Genomic DNA, 20,719 nt, shown 5'->3' with positions numbered 1-20,719 from the left:
CTCTGGTTATTGTCCCCTTCTGTTCCAGAGGCTAAGGATACTATGAGATTAAAAGAAGAGGCTTATAAGGTTGTAAAGAATAGTAGAAAGTCTGAGGATTGGGAATGTTTTAGAAACCAGCAAAGAGCCAACAAAAAGTTGATCAAAAAGGGAAAAAATAGAATAAGTAAATTAGGCAGGAATGTAAAAACAGATTGTAAGAACTTTTACAAGTATAGAAAATGGAAGAGAGTAACTAAAGTAAATGTTGGCCCCTTAGAAGCAGACGGAGGAGAAATTCTCATGGGTAATGAGGAAATGGCAGAGGCATTGAATAAGTATTTTGAGTCTGTCTTCACAGGAGAAGACACAAGTTACATACCAGAATAGAGGATAACCTGGCTGCTAAAGAGAGTGAGGAAATTAAGGAAATTAATATCAACAGAGAAAAACTACTGGAGAAACTCAAGGAACTAAAATCTGACAAATCCCCAGGACCTGATGACCCCTACATTTTAGGGTTCTAAGAGAGATAGCTGCAGAGATGCTAGACATGCTGGCCACGATTTTCCAAAATTCCCCAGATTCAGGGATACTCCCAACAGATTGGAAGTTAGCAAATGTAACACCGCTATTCAAGAAAGTAGGGAGACAGAACACAGGGAACTACAGGCCAGTTAGCCTGACATCAGTCATCGGGAAAGTGCTGGAATCTATTATTAAGGAAGTCTCAACAATACACTTAGAAAAGCATAGTGTGATTAGAACAAGTCAACATGGCTTTACAAAAGGGAAATCCTCTTTGACAAAGTTATTGGAGTTTTTCTTGAGGATGTAACTACAAGGGCAGATAAAGGGGAATCAATAGATGTAGTATACTCCCATTTCCAAATGGTTCAATAAGGTGCCACACGGAAGTTTAATACACAAGGTAAGGACTCATGGAGTTGGGGGTGATATATTAGAATGCATAGGGGATCTGTTAATGGACAGGCGGCAGAAAGTAGGGATAAATGGGGCATTTTCAAGTTGGCAGGCTGTGACTAGTGGAGTGCTGCAGGGATCAGTGCTGGAGCCTCAGCTATTTACAATCTATATTAATGACTTAGGCAAAGGGCACAAAACTAGGTAGGAATGCAAGCTGTGAGGAGGACACAAAGAGACTGCAACCTTAGGTTAAATGGGTGGCAACAAGGCAGAAGATGGAGCATAATGTTGGAAGTGTGAGGTTATTCACTTTGGTTGTAAGAATAGAAAAGCAGAATATTTTTTAAAAGGCACGAAACTTGTAAATGTCGATGTTCAAAGAGATTTGGGTGCACCCGTACAAGGAACACAAAAAGTTGGCATGCAAATACAGCAAGTACTTAGGAAAGCAAATGGCATGTTGGCTTTTATTGCAAGGGGATTGGAGTACAAAAATAATAAAGTCTTGCTATAATTGTACAGGGCTTTGCTGAGACCGCACCTAGAATACCGTGTGTAATGTTGGTCTCCATAGTTAAGGAAGGATATACTTGCATTGGAGACATTATAATGAAGGTTCACCAGGTTGGTCCCTGGGATGAGAGGGTTGTCCTGTGATGGGAGGTTGAGTAAATTGGGTCTCTATTCTCTGGAGTTAAGAAGAATGAGAGGGGATTTCATTAAAACATTCAAGATTCTGAAGTGGCTTGACATGGTTTATACTGAGATGTTCTCTCTCTTGGCTTGGGAATCTAGAACAAGGGGGCACAGTTTCAGCATTAGGGACCAATCATATACGGTTGAGATGAGGAGAAAGTTCTTCACTCAAAGGATTGTGAACCTTTGGAATTCTCTACCCCAGAGGGTTGTGGATGTACCATAATTGAATAGATTTAAGGCTGAGATAGATTTTTGGTCGCTTAGGGAATGGAGGAATTTGGGGAGTGGGCAGGAAAGTGGAGCTGAAGCCCAAGGTCAGCCAGGGTATTGAATGGCAGAGAAGGCTCAGCTGACTGTATGATCTTCCCCTGCTCCTATTTTGTACATTCTTATGGAACAGTTCTCCTTGCTCTATCAAAACACTTCATGATTTTGATCACCTCTAATAAATCTCACCTTCACTTTCTCTGCTCTAAAGACAACAAACCCAGCTCCTCTAATCACCACATAACTGAAATCTTGCATCCTTGCGGGCATTCCCATACATCTCCTCTGCATCCTTTCCAAGGGGTGGAAATGGGGCCCAAAAATGGCACCGGTCGGCATGCCGGTTTGCCAAAGCTACACACGGTGACAGCTATTTTGACAAAGGAATTTTCCAGTCAGCCTCCAGTTTCCCAAACCAATAGAGGGCGTAGTTTACCTGCCTGGAGTCAGGCACCAAGCCACAGGCTGGGGTGGCCAGCACACCAGGCAGGCCTCAAGGCTGTTCCTGTCTGCCTGACTCTGGGTGCAGCCAAAGAGCACTGCACAGGATTCACCACCAGCCTGATCCCTGCCCCCAGCTTGCATCACCCCACCACCCCCACCCAAGTGGTGGCCCGGCTGCTCTATGTTTTTTATTTAAACTTTTTTTTTAAAGTTGTTGAGAGGGTACCTTCAATATGAAGTGCCCTCTCAATTACTTACTCTGTATTGCAGCCAGCTGCTCCTGTCAAACTGGCCTTCCAGCTTCAAGGGTCTGTGTGCCATGTGAGCAGAGATCTTGTCCCCAAGTCTCCATGATAATCCAAAAGGGTGACAGGGCCTGGGGGCAGATTCATGACCCCAAAACAGAACGGAGTCCTGTTTCTTGTCCCCAACGCGAAAATCCAGCCCAAGAGGTCAACATCCTTCCCCATATATGGTAAACAGAACTGGACACAACAATCCAGCTGGGGCCTAATTAGTGATTTATAAAAAAATAGCATAATTTCCTTTTTTTTGTACTCTATGCCTCTATATATAAAAGCAAGGTGCCAGTTGCTTTTAACAGCCTTTTCAACTTTATCCTGGCACCTTCAAAGCATTGTGTACATACTCTCACAGGTCTACCTGTTTCTGCACTTCCTCTAAAATTGTACTATTCCATATCAATGTCTTTATCTACCCTTTGGATTCTAAGACACATTGCAAACCATTCCTTAGGTGAGCAATCTGTTTTTGCAGCTCTGTGAAATACCAGGAAAGGTGACCAGCTGATTCACCCATTGGCTCTATCCAATTAAAGTACTACTTCCTCAATTTTTGAGAAAATTTTTAAGTGCAGATTTGCGCTTATAACATTTTTGGTATCCCAATGATTTATTTTCAAACTGTTTCCTATTTGTACTGCTGCAAACTCCCCTACAATGGTTCTATTGGTTTTACCTCTTCAAGCTTGAAGAGACATGCAATGGCATTATCATTGCTGAATCTCCTGCTATCAACATCCTGGGGGTTACCATTGACCAGAAACTGAACTGGACTACCATATAAATACAGTGGCTACAAGAGCAGGTCAGAGGCTAAGATCCTGAGGCTAGTAACTCACTTCCGACTCCCCAAAGCCTGTCCACAAGGCACAAGTCAGATGTGTGATGGAATACTCTCCATGTGCCTGGATGAGTGCAACTCCAACAATACAAGAAGCTTGACACCATGCAGGACAAAGCAGCCCGCTTGATTGGCACCCATTCCACAAACATTCACTTCCTTCACCACCGACGAACAGTGGCATCAGTGTGTACCATCTACAAAATGGACTGCAGAAACTCACCAAGGGTCCTTAGTCAGCACCTTGCAAACCCATGACCGCTATCATCTAGAAGAACAAGGGCAGCAGATATATGAGAACACCACCACCTGGAAGCTCCCTTCCAAGTCACTCACCATCCTGACTTGGAAATAAATCGCCATTCCTTCACTGTCGCTGGGTCAAAATCCTGGAACTCCCTCACTAACAGCACTGTGGGTGTACCTACACCACTTGGACTACAGCAGTTCAAGAAGGCAGCTCACCATCACCTTCTCAAGGACAATTAGTGATGGACAATAAATGCTGGCCTAGCCAGTGACACCCACATCCCATAAATGAATTTTAAAAAAACAAAGTGATTAAGTTACAGTCTAAAGTTGCAGCGAGAAGAATTGGGCATCTGGGACAGGGCAAGCAACTCTAACTTTTTAACCAATCAGATTAACCAGACAAGTGCAGAAGTGTAAATTTGAATGGGTGAATTTAATATCGAATCAGAAAGAGAAAGAGGGAGGGAAAGAAAGACTTATTAGGTGAGAGAGAGAGAAAGGAAAAGGCAAAATAACATTTTAGATGTTACATTTTAGCAATCCCCAACAACAATTAAAGCATGAAAGATTGATATCCCATACTTGGAATAGTTGATTTTCAGTACCAGAGAGCTTCACTGGCAGTAATTAACCCTTAGCACCTAATTTTCCAAACTTCCCCTTCATCTGAAGTTGTTGTAACATCTGTGCACAAATAATGGTGAGTGCCATTAGCTTCATCGTTATTTTGACTGCAAGTTACTTGCCAATGTCTTTTCATGTTTCAAATCTTTTCACCCTTCCTACTGAAGGTGGTGATTCATGCTACAGTACAATTCCAAGAGAACTGACAATCCTCCAGCATCTAGTCCAAATGGCCAGTTTTCAGTTTCAATCAAGACAGGGTGCATCGGCAGACTTCTTTGTCTTGTGAGCATCATGCCACAGCCCGATCGAGTTCTCTCCTAACTTTCTAGCAAGGGTACTAAAATGGAAGAGGATCGAGAACTCTCCCCTTTATACCCCAGACATTTGACACCAATTACAAAGTCCCTCCTGGTATCCAGCAAACACCAATGAGTTATGCAAAAATCAGGGCTCAGACTCAAACTGCCAAGCTTGTAAGGCTCAGTTTCACATTGGACCATGTTATTATTAAACCGAATTTCCTTCTTCCTAACTACATATCAAGAAGTCAAAATATGGTAAATTGTGCTTTACCATTCTGTATAGCCTACATGCCAGAACCCCTAGCATTACAAGTAAAAAGAGTGACATATCTCCCAAATGTTCTCACTTTATTAAGTGTTGTACCATTCATGGCATTTTAAATATGTGTAGTTAAGTAAGTGGTGAAGATTTAAATGTTCACTGCATTTACATATGACACATGAGGAAAATACAGTAAGTCTTCGCTTTAAGTTGCCCCACTTTAAGTCATTTCAATTTAATGTCATGCTTTTAATGGGGCCGGCATTCACATTTAGCACAGAGATAAAAACATAAAACTGCGGATGCTGGAAAACCAAAACAAAAACAAAAATACCTGGAAAAGCTCAGCAGGTCTGGCAGCATCGGCGGAGAAGAGCAAATGTCAACTTTGCTCTTCTCCGCCGATGCTGCCAGACCTGCTGAGCTTTTCCAGGTATTTCTGTTTTTGTTTCACATTTAGCACTGTGGATTCACATTAATGCTGTTTCATGCTGAGTGTAATGTAGTGTCATGTGACCTAATCAGTGCCATTTTGGAGCAGCCTCTCCCACTCCCTGACACACACCATCCACCCCACCCCCCGTTCGCCACTGATCCTCCCACTGGCTGACCCTCCCACTCGCTGACTCTCCAACTTGGGGCTTATCTCCACGATCCTGCAACTCGAAGTTGCTCTCACTCACTAGGTTTCTCCCTGCCTCTTGCTGCTCAGCTCCTGAGTCTACACTCACAGTGAGAGTTCGGGAGAGGGAAGTGGCGAGTGGGAGGGTTGGCCAACGGGAGAGCTGGCAGCAACCAGGAGGGTCGGGGAATGGAAGGATCTGTCAGCGGGAGGGTCAGGACTCATGACTGCTAACAAGCCGGAGGGTGAGGGAGCAGGAGACAGAGTGAAGAGGAGAGATGAGAAGCAGGGGAGGCAGTGAGCAGGAATGGCAGCAAGCAGAAGGTAAGTAGAACGACTTAGAATACTCCTTTTATATTTTAAAACTTATTTCATTTTAGAAGTTATTTTGTTTACAAATGTGGCAATTTAGCAAAATACAGTATTTAAACTTACAGCGTATAACATTTTATGTTTTTTTTCTGACAGGAAAGGCTCTATAAAACCTAAAGAAGACTTTTACATTGACTGTAATGGGAAAATCTGATTCACTTAACATTTCATTTAAAGTTGCACTTTTCAGAATTGCAAATACAATATTAAGCCAGGAATTACTGTAGTTTTAAAGAATTTGGAAGGAAGAATGACATTACAAACTTCTTCCTTGTTTCTATGCTGCTAAATAATGATCAAATTTTACTGCTTTAGCATTATTGGACAGTTGATAAAAATGCAATGTTGACCTGTTCGCACCAAACATAGATATCTCATCTGAAGGTACAAAGAGCTTTTGCCATCAGGGAAAGAATTAAAGGGGAGGTTTAAAAAATCCTAACACTATATGTGGTTAGAATGTGGAATCTTTACCACAAGCTGTAGTTGAAGCAAGTCCATAAATTCTTTTAAAAGAGAATTAGACATCAATAGGCATTAATGAATTTCCCATGGTGTTGCTCCTGGTGTGTTGGGGGACAACTGTTTTATAACAGTGGGAATGCTATGTCATGTTATGCATGCTGCAGTATCAGGACTACTGCGTTACAATAAGTAACTACGAAAAACTTTTATTATTGAGAATTTTACTCATTTTCAGAACTAAATTAATCAACTCTGTCCACCTTTCTGAGATAATCCTAAATGAATAAACGTGATTGTATGTAGTTTCACCTCCTTATTTAAATATTATCGATTAAAGCACAAAGTTACAGACTGATACCAATTGTGTGGTGATATTGGGAAGTAAGAGAATAATGGATTTTGGTAGCACTGGGAAGGATGTTTCCATGGCTTGTTAGAATTGCAGTAGGAATGACGGAACCTGGAAGTGCTGAGAATTTTTTTTTTCAAAACAATAAGCATTGAATCATAGAATGGTTACAGCACAGGGGGAAACCATTCAGCCTGTCGAATTCATGCCGGCTCTCTACAAGGAAATTCAGTTAGCCCCACTCCCCTGCCCTTTCCCTGTATTCCTGCATTTTTTCCCACTCAAGTGCTTGCCCAATTTCCTTATGAAAGTCGCAATTAAATCTTCCTCCATTACTCTCTCAGGCAATGCATTTCAAATTGTAACCACTGACTACATTAAAAAGTTTTTCTACATGTTGCCATTGTTTCTTTTGCCAACTACCTTAAATCTGTTTCTCCAGTTCTCGACCCTTCCGCCAATAGGAAGGGTTTCTCTTTACCCAATCTTTCTAGACTCTCATAGTTTGAGCGCCTCTATCAAATCTCCTTTCAAACTTTCCTTCTCTAAGGAGAAGAACTCCAGCTTCTACAATCTAGTTACATGCTTACAGATGAAAAAGGCCATTCAGCCTGCTTTCAATCATCCAACCAGAGAAACTCTAAAATCCCCCATTCAAGAAGCAATGGGTTCTTAAATTATTCTCAGGTTTTCACCTCCAGTACTCTATCCAGGAGTTAAAGGGGAGGCAATGGCATATGACTAGTCATCAAGACATCCAGGATAATACTCTGGGGACCCAGGTTCAAATCCCACCATGGCGGATGGTGGAATTTGAACTCAATAAAAAAAATCTGGAATTAAAAGTATAATGATGACCAAGAGACTACTGTTGATTGTTGTAAAAATCCATGTGGTTCATTAGTGTCCTTTAGGGAAGGAAATCTGCCACCTTTACCTGGTCTGTTCTGAACTATGTGACTCCAGACTCACAGCAACGTGGATGACTCTGAAATGGCCTAGAAAGCCACTCAGTTGTCACCACCGCCTTCTCAAGGGCAACTAGAGATGGGCAATAAATGCTGACCCAGCCAGCGAAGCCCACATCCCCGTGAATGAATAAAAAAATCCATTCTTTGTATTGACCGATCTTTGCATGAAGAACTTTCAGATGTCAATACTGAATTCCCTCTCATAATTTAGTTTCAAATAATTTTCCAGATATATCTCATTCAAAACATTGACTAACATAAGGCCCCACAAACAATGAAATAAATAATCACTGTTTTGGAGGTGTTTACTAACGGATAAATATTATCAAGGATCCTAAGAGAACTCCCCTGCTCCACTTCTATGGAATGTTTTATGGCCAACTGCACAGGCAAACAGGGCCAGCTTATCATCTTGTCCAAAATGCAGTGGAATGAATTTTACAGAGCACTTGACGGCATATTTGAAGATGAGTGGGGCTCATAAAAGGGCAGCCTGCCTGACACTTTCCTGTGTATCCCTGTACTCTCTCCCATAATATAGTGGGGGGCTAGGGTGTCAGGTAGCCTGCCCACTCTTGAGCTTATTGAGGCCCTTAAGTGACCAACTAATGGCCACTTAAGGGCCTCATCCCATCTCCGCCACTATAGCACATGTGGCAGGGGAAGGTGGAAGCAAGGCGGGCAGTCCAGCAGCTTTTACTGCCTGGCTGCTGTTGGGCAGAAATGGAGCTGTACCTCCTTTGCGGATACCCTGTGCCATTGGCCAGCAGCTCTCTGTGGTGGGATTTCCTCCCAGATGGGGGCGGAAGTCCAAGTCTGACCCAATTAAGGCTGCCCCCAGTGTAATGTTGCTGTAGGGAAGCCAGGTTTCTGGTCGGACCGGTGCCGATGGATTTTTCAGTCGGGGTCAGGGGAGGTGGAAAACAGGTAATCCATCCCCCCATAAAATCCGCCCAAGTATCTCTGACAATGCAACACTTACTTAGTGCTACACTGAAATCTCAACTTGGATTATGTGTCAATTCCCTGGAGGAGAGGGGGATCTGAGCCCATGACTTCTGAGTTCTAAGTAAGAATGCTACCACTGAGTCATGCTGATGGTTGTAGCGTTATAAACAGCAAATTTAAGTGCAATGGAAAAGTGTTACAAACAAGCGCAACAAAATAGGATTAACAGGAGTGTTACATTTACGGAACATGCAGGATATACTCAGTGCTTTAAATAAATACATGTGTACATCACACACACGGTTTTCACACAGTGTGAAAGTCACACACTGTTTTTAATTTGTTCAGTAGGGAGGATTTGCAATTCTTCCTCACCTGAGATTGGAAGAAGGGATTCACATTCCTTGCTCAGCAATGTGGGGGTGATTATTCTTGGTCAGCAGGGTTGGAGTTCTCATTTTTGTTTCTGCTTTATCATCAATCCCATTTGCATTTTCTATGTGCTTTTTTCACACAGTTAATACTGTGCATGGCAGCATTTAAAAGCATGTACTATGTAGAATGTGTGTTTATATTTACTGTATTTTCACTGTGTTGAGAGTACCCTTGAAAATCTGAATCAACTCACCTTTTTTAAAATATGTAATAGATTGATATTAAACACCATGTTTGGTGTACACTTTCCGTGAACATCAACATTTCTCTCCCAACCTCACCGGACCTTGCTGATAACACCCCTACCGTTGGAATATGTTAGTGGAACATAAGGTCTCATTTTATTTGGATACTAATATTCTGGTTGACTCTCACCACCTTCATTGATCATCAAAGGTGTTTTTTTTAATCTATCCAGACCTGCGTTGTTATTGATAAATACTGGGAGAGCATATAAAATATACTGCAGTCATTCTGTGGGGTTTTAAGCTATCCCTGTTTTATCTCAGATCAAAGCCCAAAAAAAAACAAAACAAAGGTTCTGAAATTTCAATATAGGAAAATAGCTTTTTTGTCAATGGCATTTCCTTTTAATTTTGGACAAATTCCTCCCAGGGCATGCAGAAACCTGTGGCCCACTTGTTGGTAGGTCATGACAAATGCTGCTCCTGACGAATGCTGCTCCAAACTATGAGCGGGAGGTGTGATAGAGAAGACTTTCTGGTTTTCTCTTCTGTCTGTAGGGACACAACCTCTAGTTGACACATTTTACCCCAACTCCATGCAACCTGCCACCTGGTCTTTGCTGAGACTGAGAACTCAGCACAGGGGGGTGGAACACCAGTTAATCATACATATTTATCAGCATCCCATGGCAGTGTTGCATTTCCAAACGTGTGAAGTCTTTAAAGTTCCTAAATTTTACAGTACATTTTCTTTTTAAAAAAATATACAAAAGGTTCCCCTGCAACAAACTGCAACAGAAAAGGATAATAAAGTTCTGAGAGTCTCGTGTTAAACACAAATTTTCTGGATTGCCTACCCTTTTTTGAAGTAATGCACATAAGCACTTTGCAATGCAGCTTCAAGAAAGTAAGTGAGCTCCATCTCCTGAACAGGCACATTCCCCTTTGTAGCTCTAGAGTGAGTGCTGATCATGGCCTTCAAGAAGCAAATGAGAAACAAAACAACCAGTTAAGAAAAATGGATGAATATGGTCGATTGACAATTACATCCAGCTTTACACCAAACTCTGTCATTAGATACAACTACATTTTAAAATCAAGCAGGTAATATTGCCCAGCAGCTGTTTTCTCAACTCTCATCATCAGTTACATCATCAGCAGCTTTGTGATGGACATCTAGTTTCAACATGATTGGAGGACCTATGTTTGTGATATGCCAATGTGATGGTCCAGCCATCCAATCTAACAAAGCACACCAGACTTACTCATCACAAACTGTTGATCCAGGTCCTCTCCCAAAGGCCTATGGCAAGTGGGACATGCCCACCTGAGGCTCAATCAACCTCAAGAACAGTGACTGGTTGATATAAACTAAAGCTTTCCCTTCCTGCCAGCATCTTGTTATGAACGCTGGACTTTATAATATGGTTAAGTTTTAAACTGTCTCCTTTAATTTAAGGTAAATTGGGCTAGTTTGGAGAGGAGGATATGACCTCCTATGAAATAGTCCAAGACAAACACATGTGACCTTCTTGTTAAGGAGGCAGGACCTCAAAACTCATTGAAAGTAAAGTGCAAGTTTTAACAGGAAAACACAAATGGGGAGACAGGGGGCCTTGCTGTGTACAGACTCTCAGATTCAGTCAGAGAGATTTGGGGAAGAAGACAGGTGCTGTTCTGCCAGGCAGAAGAAAAGCACAGTTTTTGGTTTAACCACCAACAGGGTGTTGGTGAGAACGGATTCCCAGTTCGAAGAAACGAAGCTCGTGGAAGGTAAAAGACCAAGGTGTCGTCAAAGGGTGATTTGTTACTGGAAGTCCATTTGAGGGTGCTCAGAAGGTTGAGTGAAGGGTATGTTTTAAAAAGAACACTGAAAGATTCACCTTGGTAGGGCAGGGAAGAGCGATCCTGTTAGAGCTAGGAGGAGCTTGAGACTACAGGTGAAATTTTTTTTTTATCAGTGGCACACTGTTTCCATCACCAGAACCACAAAGTGTGCACCATTTCTGCTCTCTTTTTTCTCCCCCTTTCCCACGTGAGTACATTTAAAATCTTAAGTGCTGACAGCGTGCACGGGAGACACGTGTGATTCTGTGGTGGGAGAAGCCTTTCAATGGTGAAACCCGCCATCAGTTGACAAGTCCACAGCTATAAAATGGCTTCCTGGTCAAACAGGGAGGCTCTACAGCACAGCAAAAGCTTTCTTGCCCAACTCCATTGCCATTAACATAAGACTTATTGAGAGCACACTGGTGTTTTTTTTTCCAAATTGAAATTTCACTTGTAAAAGTCACATTACATTGGTTTCACTTTTTTCATGTATGCATCATCCTTATTTGTTGAGACTAGCTTAGTCAGAGATCTAACCGTACTGGAACACCTCATGTTGGCACACAGATGGTTAAAGGGAAGTAAGGGGCATTTCCTTCATTGTGAAAAAAAAACAATGTTGTGTTTTTTTGTTCACTCTATATTCAATGTTCAGGTTTGTATCCAGTGGTGCTCATCTATTTGGGGGACATGACTGAACTTGCAGGCATAGCTGGCCCTCCATTCAATGCATTGTAAAGGAGGCTTTCTGTGGTCACTCTCAGCAGGGGTAACTGAAAAGTTATAGGTGAACTCAAAGCCCTGTGAGAACCTTACTAGCCAGCAACTTGTGATGGACCCACTTGTGACCCCACCTTTAGGCCCCTCATTTGCTTATCTTGATTGACTATCCCCCCGCCCCCCCACCCCCCTTCAAATTAAGGATGTCAGGCGATTTCCACTTCACTCCACCAGGCACTTGATACCACCCTCTGCCCTCCCTTAGATCCCTCTTTCATTCCTCCATGCACCCCAACCCCAATCTTTCAATCCACACCCCCAATCACCCCCTGATTCTTCCTTTCCGATCCTGAGCCTCGATGCAAGCTGCCATTCTCCTGCTCCCCTTCCTTATGCCACAGAGTTCAACACGGAAAACAGCTGACTGCAGACAGAACTGCACAAAGCTGACTGGTGCATGCCACCTTCAAAAGAATGTGAACCGGGTACCATGAAATTCTTGTGTGCCACTGACAATCTTGAAAGTAGGACATAATTTTTTTTTTTTATTTTTATGCTAAAGCGTATTCATGGCATACAAATATATTACAGGTACAAACCCCTCCCACAGGGCGGCTTGAGACCCAACATGCCACAAAAACACTGCTGACTTAATCTGTGCATCTCAACCCACCATTGGAAAATTGGAATTTCGCATCCTGCCTAATTCAGTCACCCTACCTGCCACATTTCCTGCTCTTGCGTCTTCATAAAATCCCCCCTAAGTTTCTACTGAGAGTGCGGTGTAATGTGTAAACACGGCAAGGGGTTTTTCGTTGTGTTAAGAAGTTAACAGGAAGTACCCTTTCGTAGTACCTTTTTTTGAGGAGAGTGTGAGAGGAGGACCCTGGGACATGCAGTCAGCTGCACCTAGAGGAGAGTGCGAGAGGAGGACCCTTGGACAAGCAGTCGGCAGCACCTAGAGATCTAGTCTATCTAGAGGACCTAGCATCTAGTCAATACTCAAGTAGGAGTAAGGGTGAAATAAAAACAAAGGTCCATATTCTGTTTAGTTAAGATATGTCTGGGGAGCTCAGTCCTATGTTCTGCACATCCTGCACTTTGTGGGAAATCCTAGATGCTCCTGGTGGTCTGGATGACCATGTGTAGAGGTTTTGGAGCTTGAGAAGCAGCTGGGGGCACTACGGTGCATTCACGAGGCTGAGAGGTTCATGCATAACACGTTTCAGGACATGGTCACCCCGCAGCTTAAGAGGGTGCAAGCAGAGAGGGAATGGGTGACTGCCAGACAGGTAGTAAGGGAATCCCCCAAGTGCATCTCGCTCGCAAATGGTTTTTCGGCCTCGGAAAACAGTGAGAATGACGGTTCCTCTATGGAGGCCAACCAAAGCCAAGGACATGGCACCGTGGGTGGTCCAGCTGCTCAGGTGGTGGTGGTGGTGGTGGTTGGGGGCGGGGAGGAGGGGGGGGGGGGAGTGTGGAAGGGCAATAATGGTAGGAGATTCGTTAGTGAGGGGAGTAGACAGACGCTTCTGCGGCTACAGACCTGACTCCAGGATGGTATGTTGCCTCCTGGGTGCCAGGTTCAAGGATGTCATGAAACGGCTGCAGGGCATTCTGAAGCAGGAGGGTGAACAGCCAGAGGTCGTGGTCCATGTTGGGACTAGTGACATAGGAAGAAAGAAAAATGAGGTCCTGCAAGTAGACTTTAGGGAGGTAGGTAGGAAATTGAAAAGCAGGACTTCAAAGGTAGTAACCTCCAGATTACTCCTGGTGCCATGTCGTAGTGAGTATAGGAACAGAAGGATAGCGCAGATGATTGTGTGGCTGGAGTGATGGTGCAGGAGGGAGGGCTTTAGATTCCTGGGGCATTGGGACCATTTCTGGGGGAGGTGGGACCTGTACAAGTTGGACGGGATCTGAACAGGAATGGGACCAACATCGTTGGGGGTAGGTTTGCTTATGCTGTTGGGGTGGATTTAAACTAAATTGGCAGGGGAGTGGGGTCCTGAAAAATAGTTCAGAGGGGAGAGAAGCTGAGATGGAATTAGAAGTTAAAACGCTAGTAAATGAGTCTGGAAGGCAGAAGAAACATAAGCTAGATAAGAAAGAAGTGAGTTTAGCAAGGCTAAATGGAATATATTTTAATGCAAGGAGCCTGAAGAATAAGACAGATGAGCTGAGGGAACAGGTAGGCACGTGTGAGTATGATATGATAGCTATGAATGAGACTTGGCTAAAAGGGCAGGATTGGCAGCTCAACATTCCTGGTTATAAGGTATTCAGATGAGTTAGAGAGTGGAATAGTAGAGGAGAGGTGTTGCAATATTGATCCAGGAATCAATTATAGCAGTGAGGAGGGATGATATCTTGGAAGGATCATCAAATGAGGCCATATGGGTAGAAGTAAAAAACACAAAAGGGGCAAACATGCTGTTGGGTGTGTGCAATAAGCCCCCAAATAGTTAGGGAGAGATAGAGGATCAAATATGTAATCAAATTTCAGAGAAGTGTAAGAATAATAAGGCAGTAATAGTAGGGGATTTTAACTACCCAAATATTAACTGGGATAGTTTTAGTGTGCAAGGTAGGGAGGTAGGAAAATTCTTAAGTTGCATCCAGGAGAATTTTTTTAGCCAGTACATAGAAAGCCCAACAAGCGAGGGGGCAGTTCTGGACCTAATATTTGGAAATGAGCCCTACCAGGTGGAAGGCATATCAGGAGGGGAGCATTTTGGAGATAGTGACCATAACTCAGTTAGATTTAGGGTAGTTATGGAAAAGGATAAGGTTGGGCTGTGAATAAAAGTTCTAAACTGGGGAAAGGCTAATTTTACTAAGGTGAGATACGATTTGGCTCAAGTGGTCTGGGAACAGCTAATTGCAGGCAAAACTGTGTCAGAGCAGTGGGAGACATTCAAAGGGGAAACAGCAAGAGTACAGGGCAAATATATTCCCGTAAAAATAAAGTGGGGGACCAAGTCCGGAGAACCTTGGATATCAAGGGACATAAAGGTTAGGATTAAGGAAAAAAAGAGAAGCTTATGGCAGATACCAAGTGCTCAATATGACAGAGTCCCTAAAAGTGAATAAAAAGTGCAGGGAGGGTACTTAAAAGGAACTTAGGAAAGCTAAGCGAGTGCATGAGAAAGCATTGGTGGGAAGAATAAAGGAAAACCCAAAGGGGTTTTTTAAATGTATAAAGAACAACAGAATAACTAGGGAGAAAGTAGGGCCAATTAGGGAACATAGAGGTAATGTGTTTGTGGACCCGGAAGACGTGGGTACAGTCCTCAATGAATACTTTGCGTCAGTCTTCACAATGGAAAAGGATGACGCAGGGGTAGACGTCAGGGTGAAGAACTGTGAAATATTAGAGGAAATTAACATAGAGAGAGAGGGGATGTACTAGCGGCCTTAAGAGCGGATAAATCCACAGGCCCGGATGAGATGTATCCCAGGCTGTTGAGGGAGGCAAAGGAAGAGATATCATGGGCCCTGGCAATAATTTTCAAATCTTCTCTGGCCACAGGTGAGGTACCAGAGGACTGGAGGACTGCTAACATTGTCCCATTATTAAAAAAGGGGAGGAAGCGATAGACCAGGAAATTACAGGCCAGTCAGTCTAACCTCGGTCGTGGGAAAGTTACTAGAAAAAATTCTGAGGGACAGAATATATCTGCACTTGGAAAGACACGGATTAATCAGGGATAGTCAGCATGGATTTATTAAGGGAAAGTTGTGTTTGACAAATTTGATCAAATTTTTTTGAGCAGGTAACCAGGAGTGTTGATAAGGATAATGCATTTGATGAGGTCTACATGGACTTTAGCAAGGCTTTTGTAAGAGCTCATTGGATCCAAAATTGGCTGAGAGGCAGGAAGCAGAGGGTGATGGTAGAGGTATGTTTCTATGACTGAAAGCCTGTTTAATCTTTCCAGTGGGGTTCCGCAGGGCTCAGTGCAGGGGCCATTGCTGTTTGTGGTGTACATAAATGATTTGGACTTAAATGTAGGGGGTATGATCAAGAAGTTCGCAGATGACAGGAAAGTGAGGAGGATAACTGTAAGCTGCAGGAGGATATCAATGGACTGGTCAGACAGGCAGAGCAGTGGCAAATGGAATTCAACCCAAAAAAGTGAGTGGTAATGCACTTGGGGAGGACTAACAAGGCAAGGGATTACACTACGAATAGTAGGACCCTGGAAAGTACTGAAGATCAGAGGGACCTTGGTGTGCATATCCATAGATCCCTTAAGGTAGCAGGACAGGTAGATAAGGTGGTTAAGAAGGCTTATGGAATACTTGGCTTTATTAGCCAGGTGTGGAATACAAGAACAGGGAGGTTATGCTGGAACTGCATAAAGAGCTGGTTATGCCACAGCTGGAGTACTGTGTGCAGTTCTGGACACCACATAAAAGGAAGAATGTGATTGCACTGGAGATGGTGCAGAGGAGATTTACCAGGATGCTGCCTGGGTTGGAGGGTCTGAGCTATGTGGAAAGATTGGATGGGCTGGGATTGTTTTCCTTGGAGCAGCGAAGGTTGAGAGGGGACCAGATAGAGGTGTATAAGATAATGAGGGGCATAGGTAAGCTGGACGGGAAGGCACTTTTCCCATTAGTAGAGGGGTCAATACCCAAAGGGCATAGATTTAAGGTAAAAGAGGTAGAAGGTTAAGGAGAGGAGTTGAAGAGAAATCTTTTCACCCAAAGGATAGTGGGAGTCTGAAACTCACTGCCTGAAAGTCTCGAAACATCAACTCTTTTCTTCTCTGCCGATGCTGCCAGACCTGCTGAGTTTTTCCAGGTAATTCTGTTTTTGTTTTGCCTGAAAGGGTGGTTGAGTCAGAAACTCTCTTAATACTTAAGAAGTATTTAGTTATTCACTTGCGTTGCCATAGCCTTCTAGGGCTAAGGACCAAGCGCTGGAAAATGCGATTAATGTAGTCAGATCTTTGTTGACCGGTGCAGACACGATGGACTGAATGGTCTCTTTCTGTGCTGTAACCATCTGTGAGTAGTTTAGTATATTAGTTGATTAATAGGCAATGTTTAGTCAATGTTGATTTTGGTTCGTTTGTCACAGGTTAAAGTCATAAAATGTGAAATCCTGTCGTGCAATTCTTTAATTGGTCACTGGGAAATTCATGTCTCTTTTTAAAAGTTATCAGTCTCTACGAAGATCATAACAATCTCCCTTTTTTGGAATAAATTAATCCTTAATGATCATTTGAATCAATGGAATAGGCCTAGGGAACTTGTAGAATGAAATTTCTTTTTACAAATTGGACTGAATTGTACAAAGTAAAGTCCTCACAAGTGCACTGAATAATGGTACTTGTGATAAATTTATTTAGCTATCAATGGAGAGAGGGGAGACTGGCAATGCATGTTATTTTTCAAAAACTATAAATTCAGAAATTCACTGCCAGAGAACATGATATAGAGCAGTGGCTTAAGCTATTGCTACACTAAAATGTTACCACTTTCTTTTTCTAGCAAAAATAAGTCTATTAATCAGTTGCGCAATCCTTTACTTCACCCTTGTCTTTTTTATATATATATTTAAAAAACAGAAATCCAAGTGCTGGCTGGCACACTGCCTTTAGAATATTCCGTTTTCACTTCTTAAGACCTGGATAAATAGACAAAGCAAAATTGCAGAAAAGTGAGGGGAAATCAATTTAGGCTATCTTGTTCTTCTGCTTCATCAATAGATTAGCAAATGTTTACAGATAGTCTGTTTAATCTTTTCAATTGAAAAGTATTAGTTATTTGTAGCATTTTGAAAGAGGAGGAAAAGATAAAGAATGACAGAAACCAGGAGAACATAAACATATTAAATGGGGGAAAGAGTGTGAAATAAATAATGAATAGAAGGCTCATCAGCAGAACTAATGCAGCATTCCTTTAACTTTACTTCTGTATTACTCAGTCCAATTTCAGTGTAAACAAGTTTCATTATATAAGTTCCACAGGTCTGTTCCCCTGATTCAAATTGTCATCAAGGATCTCACGGTGCTATTCAAAGAAGAACAAGGGTGCCTCCCAATATATTAGGCAACATCTCTTCCTCAAACAGAAAACAGTTTAATTATCATTCTTCTCATTGCCATTTGTGCTCATACCGCTAGTGTAGAATTGTTGTGGCATTTGCCAACACAAGGACAGTCAATGAACTTCAAATACAATTTGTGTGAACCACTTTGAGACACTGTAATATGAGATTTTTATATAATGTTATGGTATTATTTAATCTAGGCACTGCCCTATTCTAGGTTCATTTTTAAAACTTATAGATTTCCATCTCAAGTTCTTTGATGTATCTGTGGACAAACACACTGCATGGCACTAAGCTATGCAGACCTGGAAGATCTTAGGTTTACCCCAGTCCATGCTGCTTTAGTTGAACTCAGGAAACGAGGCAGTAACCATGTTAACATAAACTACGGAAGAAGGCAGCAAAAAATAACATCAGCTAATCCTGCTTGAAATGCATAACTGTAAATATCAGTGAGGACAGGATCTGCTGAGCTACAATTACTCTCCCCTTCCTCCAAAAGATCTCCCCAGTCTCTCTGTTCACGACCAGCCATGTGAATCAGGCTGCTGGTATCCATGGAGCAGGAACACAGAACCATTAAGAGAAGATAAGGGGAAAGGATTTTGGGTACAGGGAGTAAAAAAGAGTCCTGTTCCTGCTCCACATTCGAACGTGAGGTGGCAGGCACAGCACTTGTGCTGGATAGGCAGAGTCAAATCAATTCGAAAGTACTGAATAGACTGAGAGTGAGTTTTTCTTTCATTCTCTGTTATTAAAATATCTCAGGATGTCAGCTGCAATACTCCAGGGCCTCCAAGGGGCGACTTCATGTCACATTCTTTCTAGAAAGAAGACTTCCAACTCATTCTGACGTAAATTCAAAGCCAAGTCCCAAAGGATAAAGAAAATGTGCAAATCCACTGCACCATCCAACTCACTAAAATGTGTCTTGGGCTTCTCCCCCTCACTCCTTCTTTACTTTCATTTGAGACAAAACTTTAAGTTGTAAGTGTTTTCCTTACCCGCTCTCCTTCTTGTAAATAGACCAGAGCAATGTCACCAGCTTTCTCAAAACATGACATTATCTCCTCCTCTCGTTCAAACAGGCGAACCCGTGAGGTAACAGATGAAGCCTGCCGCTCGAGAGACAAGCCTGAGAAATGGAAATGCTATTAATAGATTGCTCTGATTGAAGATTTCACATCTTTTTCTGAGCATGACTCATTAAGAAAAATGAATGTGAGTTCAAAGCTAAGTATTTATTTATAGGACATACCTTTACATAAAGTATAGGCTGTGTTATTTAGTTCAAGTATGGTGTTACGAAACACTAAAAAGCTTAGGCATAAATTCAGGAAAACAGATCTGCAGGATTCTCTTTGACCAGTGCAGATGGCATTGTACATTATGATGGTGAAACTGAAGTAGTTCCTATTCGTCCACTCAACTAGAAGATAACTAAGTATTTCATAATTTTCTGAACACTTACTAATTTACCCAGTTCTTCCGAGAAGTGGCAATCCTTGTCAGGTTGCCGCTCCACTCGAACATTTCCCCATCTCGATGCCGCCCTGCATTTCTTGCCAGGTCTTCCAAGCCTGGCTTTCTCAGAAGTGCGGAGTACAGAGTCCATTGGGGAACTCTGTCGAAGCGCGGCAGAACTGGAGGGAGGGGAGGGGGGCCATGGACACACCTTTTTACGACACTAGCTTCCATATAGTAAGTTTAAAGGTCCAGTGTGAATGCTACTGAATGGGTGACTGGATGAATATTAGTGAATGAATGAGTGGATTAATGAGCGAATGGATAGGGTGATAGGACAGATAGGTGGGCAAGGTAAGTGGATAGGGCAGATGAGGTGGGTAGGGTGGGTGAGGTGGCAGGTGGGTGTTGGGTGGTCAGGGGATGTCAGGAGGGGTGGTCAGGGGATCAAGGGGGGAGTGGGGGGGAGAGGGGAGTGAGAGGGGGGCGGGGAGGGGGGGGTCAGTGTGAGTGATTAAAGGGTCAGTTCTGGAAGCTACCCAAGAGTAAGATTAGTTTTTTTCTGTCTAACATTTCCTGGGTAACTATTCATATAAGTCCCACTGAACCTCTGAAGTCTCTGACTTTAGCTCAGAGTCGGAGGCGTTTGCAGAGAGTCCCAGGTAGCAGGGAAATTGCCCATCAGAAGATGGAACTTCCTAGGCAATTCCCATAGAGGTCAGCACATCTGGACTTCCACAAGGTCCAAGCACACATCCTTGGTCATACGTCCAGTTTACGATGATCCATAGACTGGAAGATTTGGGCCATTCTAAACTGTTGCTTTTTAGTTATTTTTTCATTCTTCCCCTCCAAAAGCTAAAAATAAAACAGTTCCAATTCCCAATCACTTTACTATAACCTAGGTGAAATGTGCACGTATGCAGATATCAAGCAAAGAAATGTTCAGGAAATGTCCATAACTGAACAATCTGCTGATATTATCTGGACTCACACATGAAGGATGGCTTTAGGGGCAAGGTTTGAAAAGCAAGGTGCACAGGTACAGATGCAGGAGTGAACCTGGTACCCATAAAATTAAACCCCAGTAAGAGTCAGGAGCCTCCAGAGGAGGAAAGAAAATTGGGGAAAAACTGTCATTTCTGATTATTGCTGGTGTCTCATTTTATGCAAAAGTTTTCTGACACCATTTGAGTAGTAATTCAAGAAAGTTTCATGACAAAGATGATTACAAATTTTATAATATCGATCTAATGATAGAAAATCCTAGACTCTTTCTTCATGATCAATGCCCCCGCCCACCAATCACTATTACTTTACAGGAAATGAAATTATGTAGCATTATTCCAAATAATTCTTGGGACATTACAATAACATAGGATTTTATTTTTG

At 42.6% G+C, this 20,719-nt stretch overlaps 1 protein-coding gene across 9 annotated transcripts in view; it reads right to left on the bottom strand.

Annotated features, from left to right (window-relative positions):
- Positions 1 to 20,719, bottom strand: part of LOC121272215 (tetratricopeptide repeat protein 7A-like) — a 319,628-nt gene that overhangs the window by 250,196 nt on the left and 48,713 nt on the right. For 8 of the 9 annotated variants that reach the window (XM_041178745.1, XM_041178766.1, XM_041178758.1 and 5 more), the window contains 2 exons: positions 18,868 to 18,998; positions 10,107 to 10,225 (listed from right to left, as the gene is read on the bottom strand). In XM_041178745.1, coding sequence (XP_041034679.1) covers positions 10,107 to 10,225; positions 18,868 to 18,998 — 250 coding nt within the window. Of the gene's footprint in view, positions 1 to 10,106; positions 10,226 to 13,345; positions 13,371 to 18,867; positions 18,999 to 20,719 lie in introns of those variants that run through there. The other variant, XM_041178806.1, reaches the window with a different exon arrangement.

The sequence above is a fragment of the Carcharodon carcharias genome, chromosome 2 (assembly GCF_017639515.1).
Source record: "Carcharodon carcharias isolate sCarCar2 chromosome 2, sCarCar2.pri, whole genome shotgun sequence".
Lineage (NCBI taxonomy): Eukaryota > Metazoa > Chordata > Chondrichthyes > Lamniformes > Lamnidae > Carcharodon > Carcharodon carcharias.
Note: the sequence above shows the minus strand (reverse complement) of the source record. Positions and strands in the feature narration are given on the sequence as shown.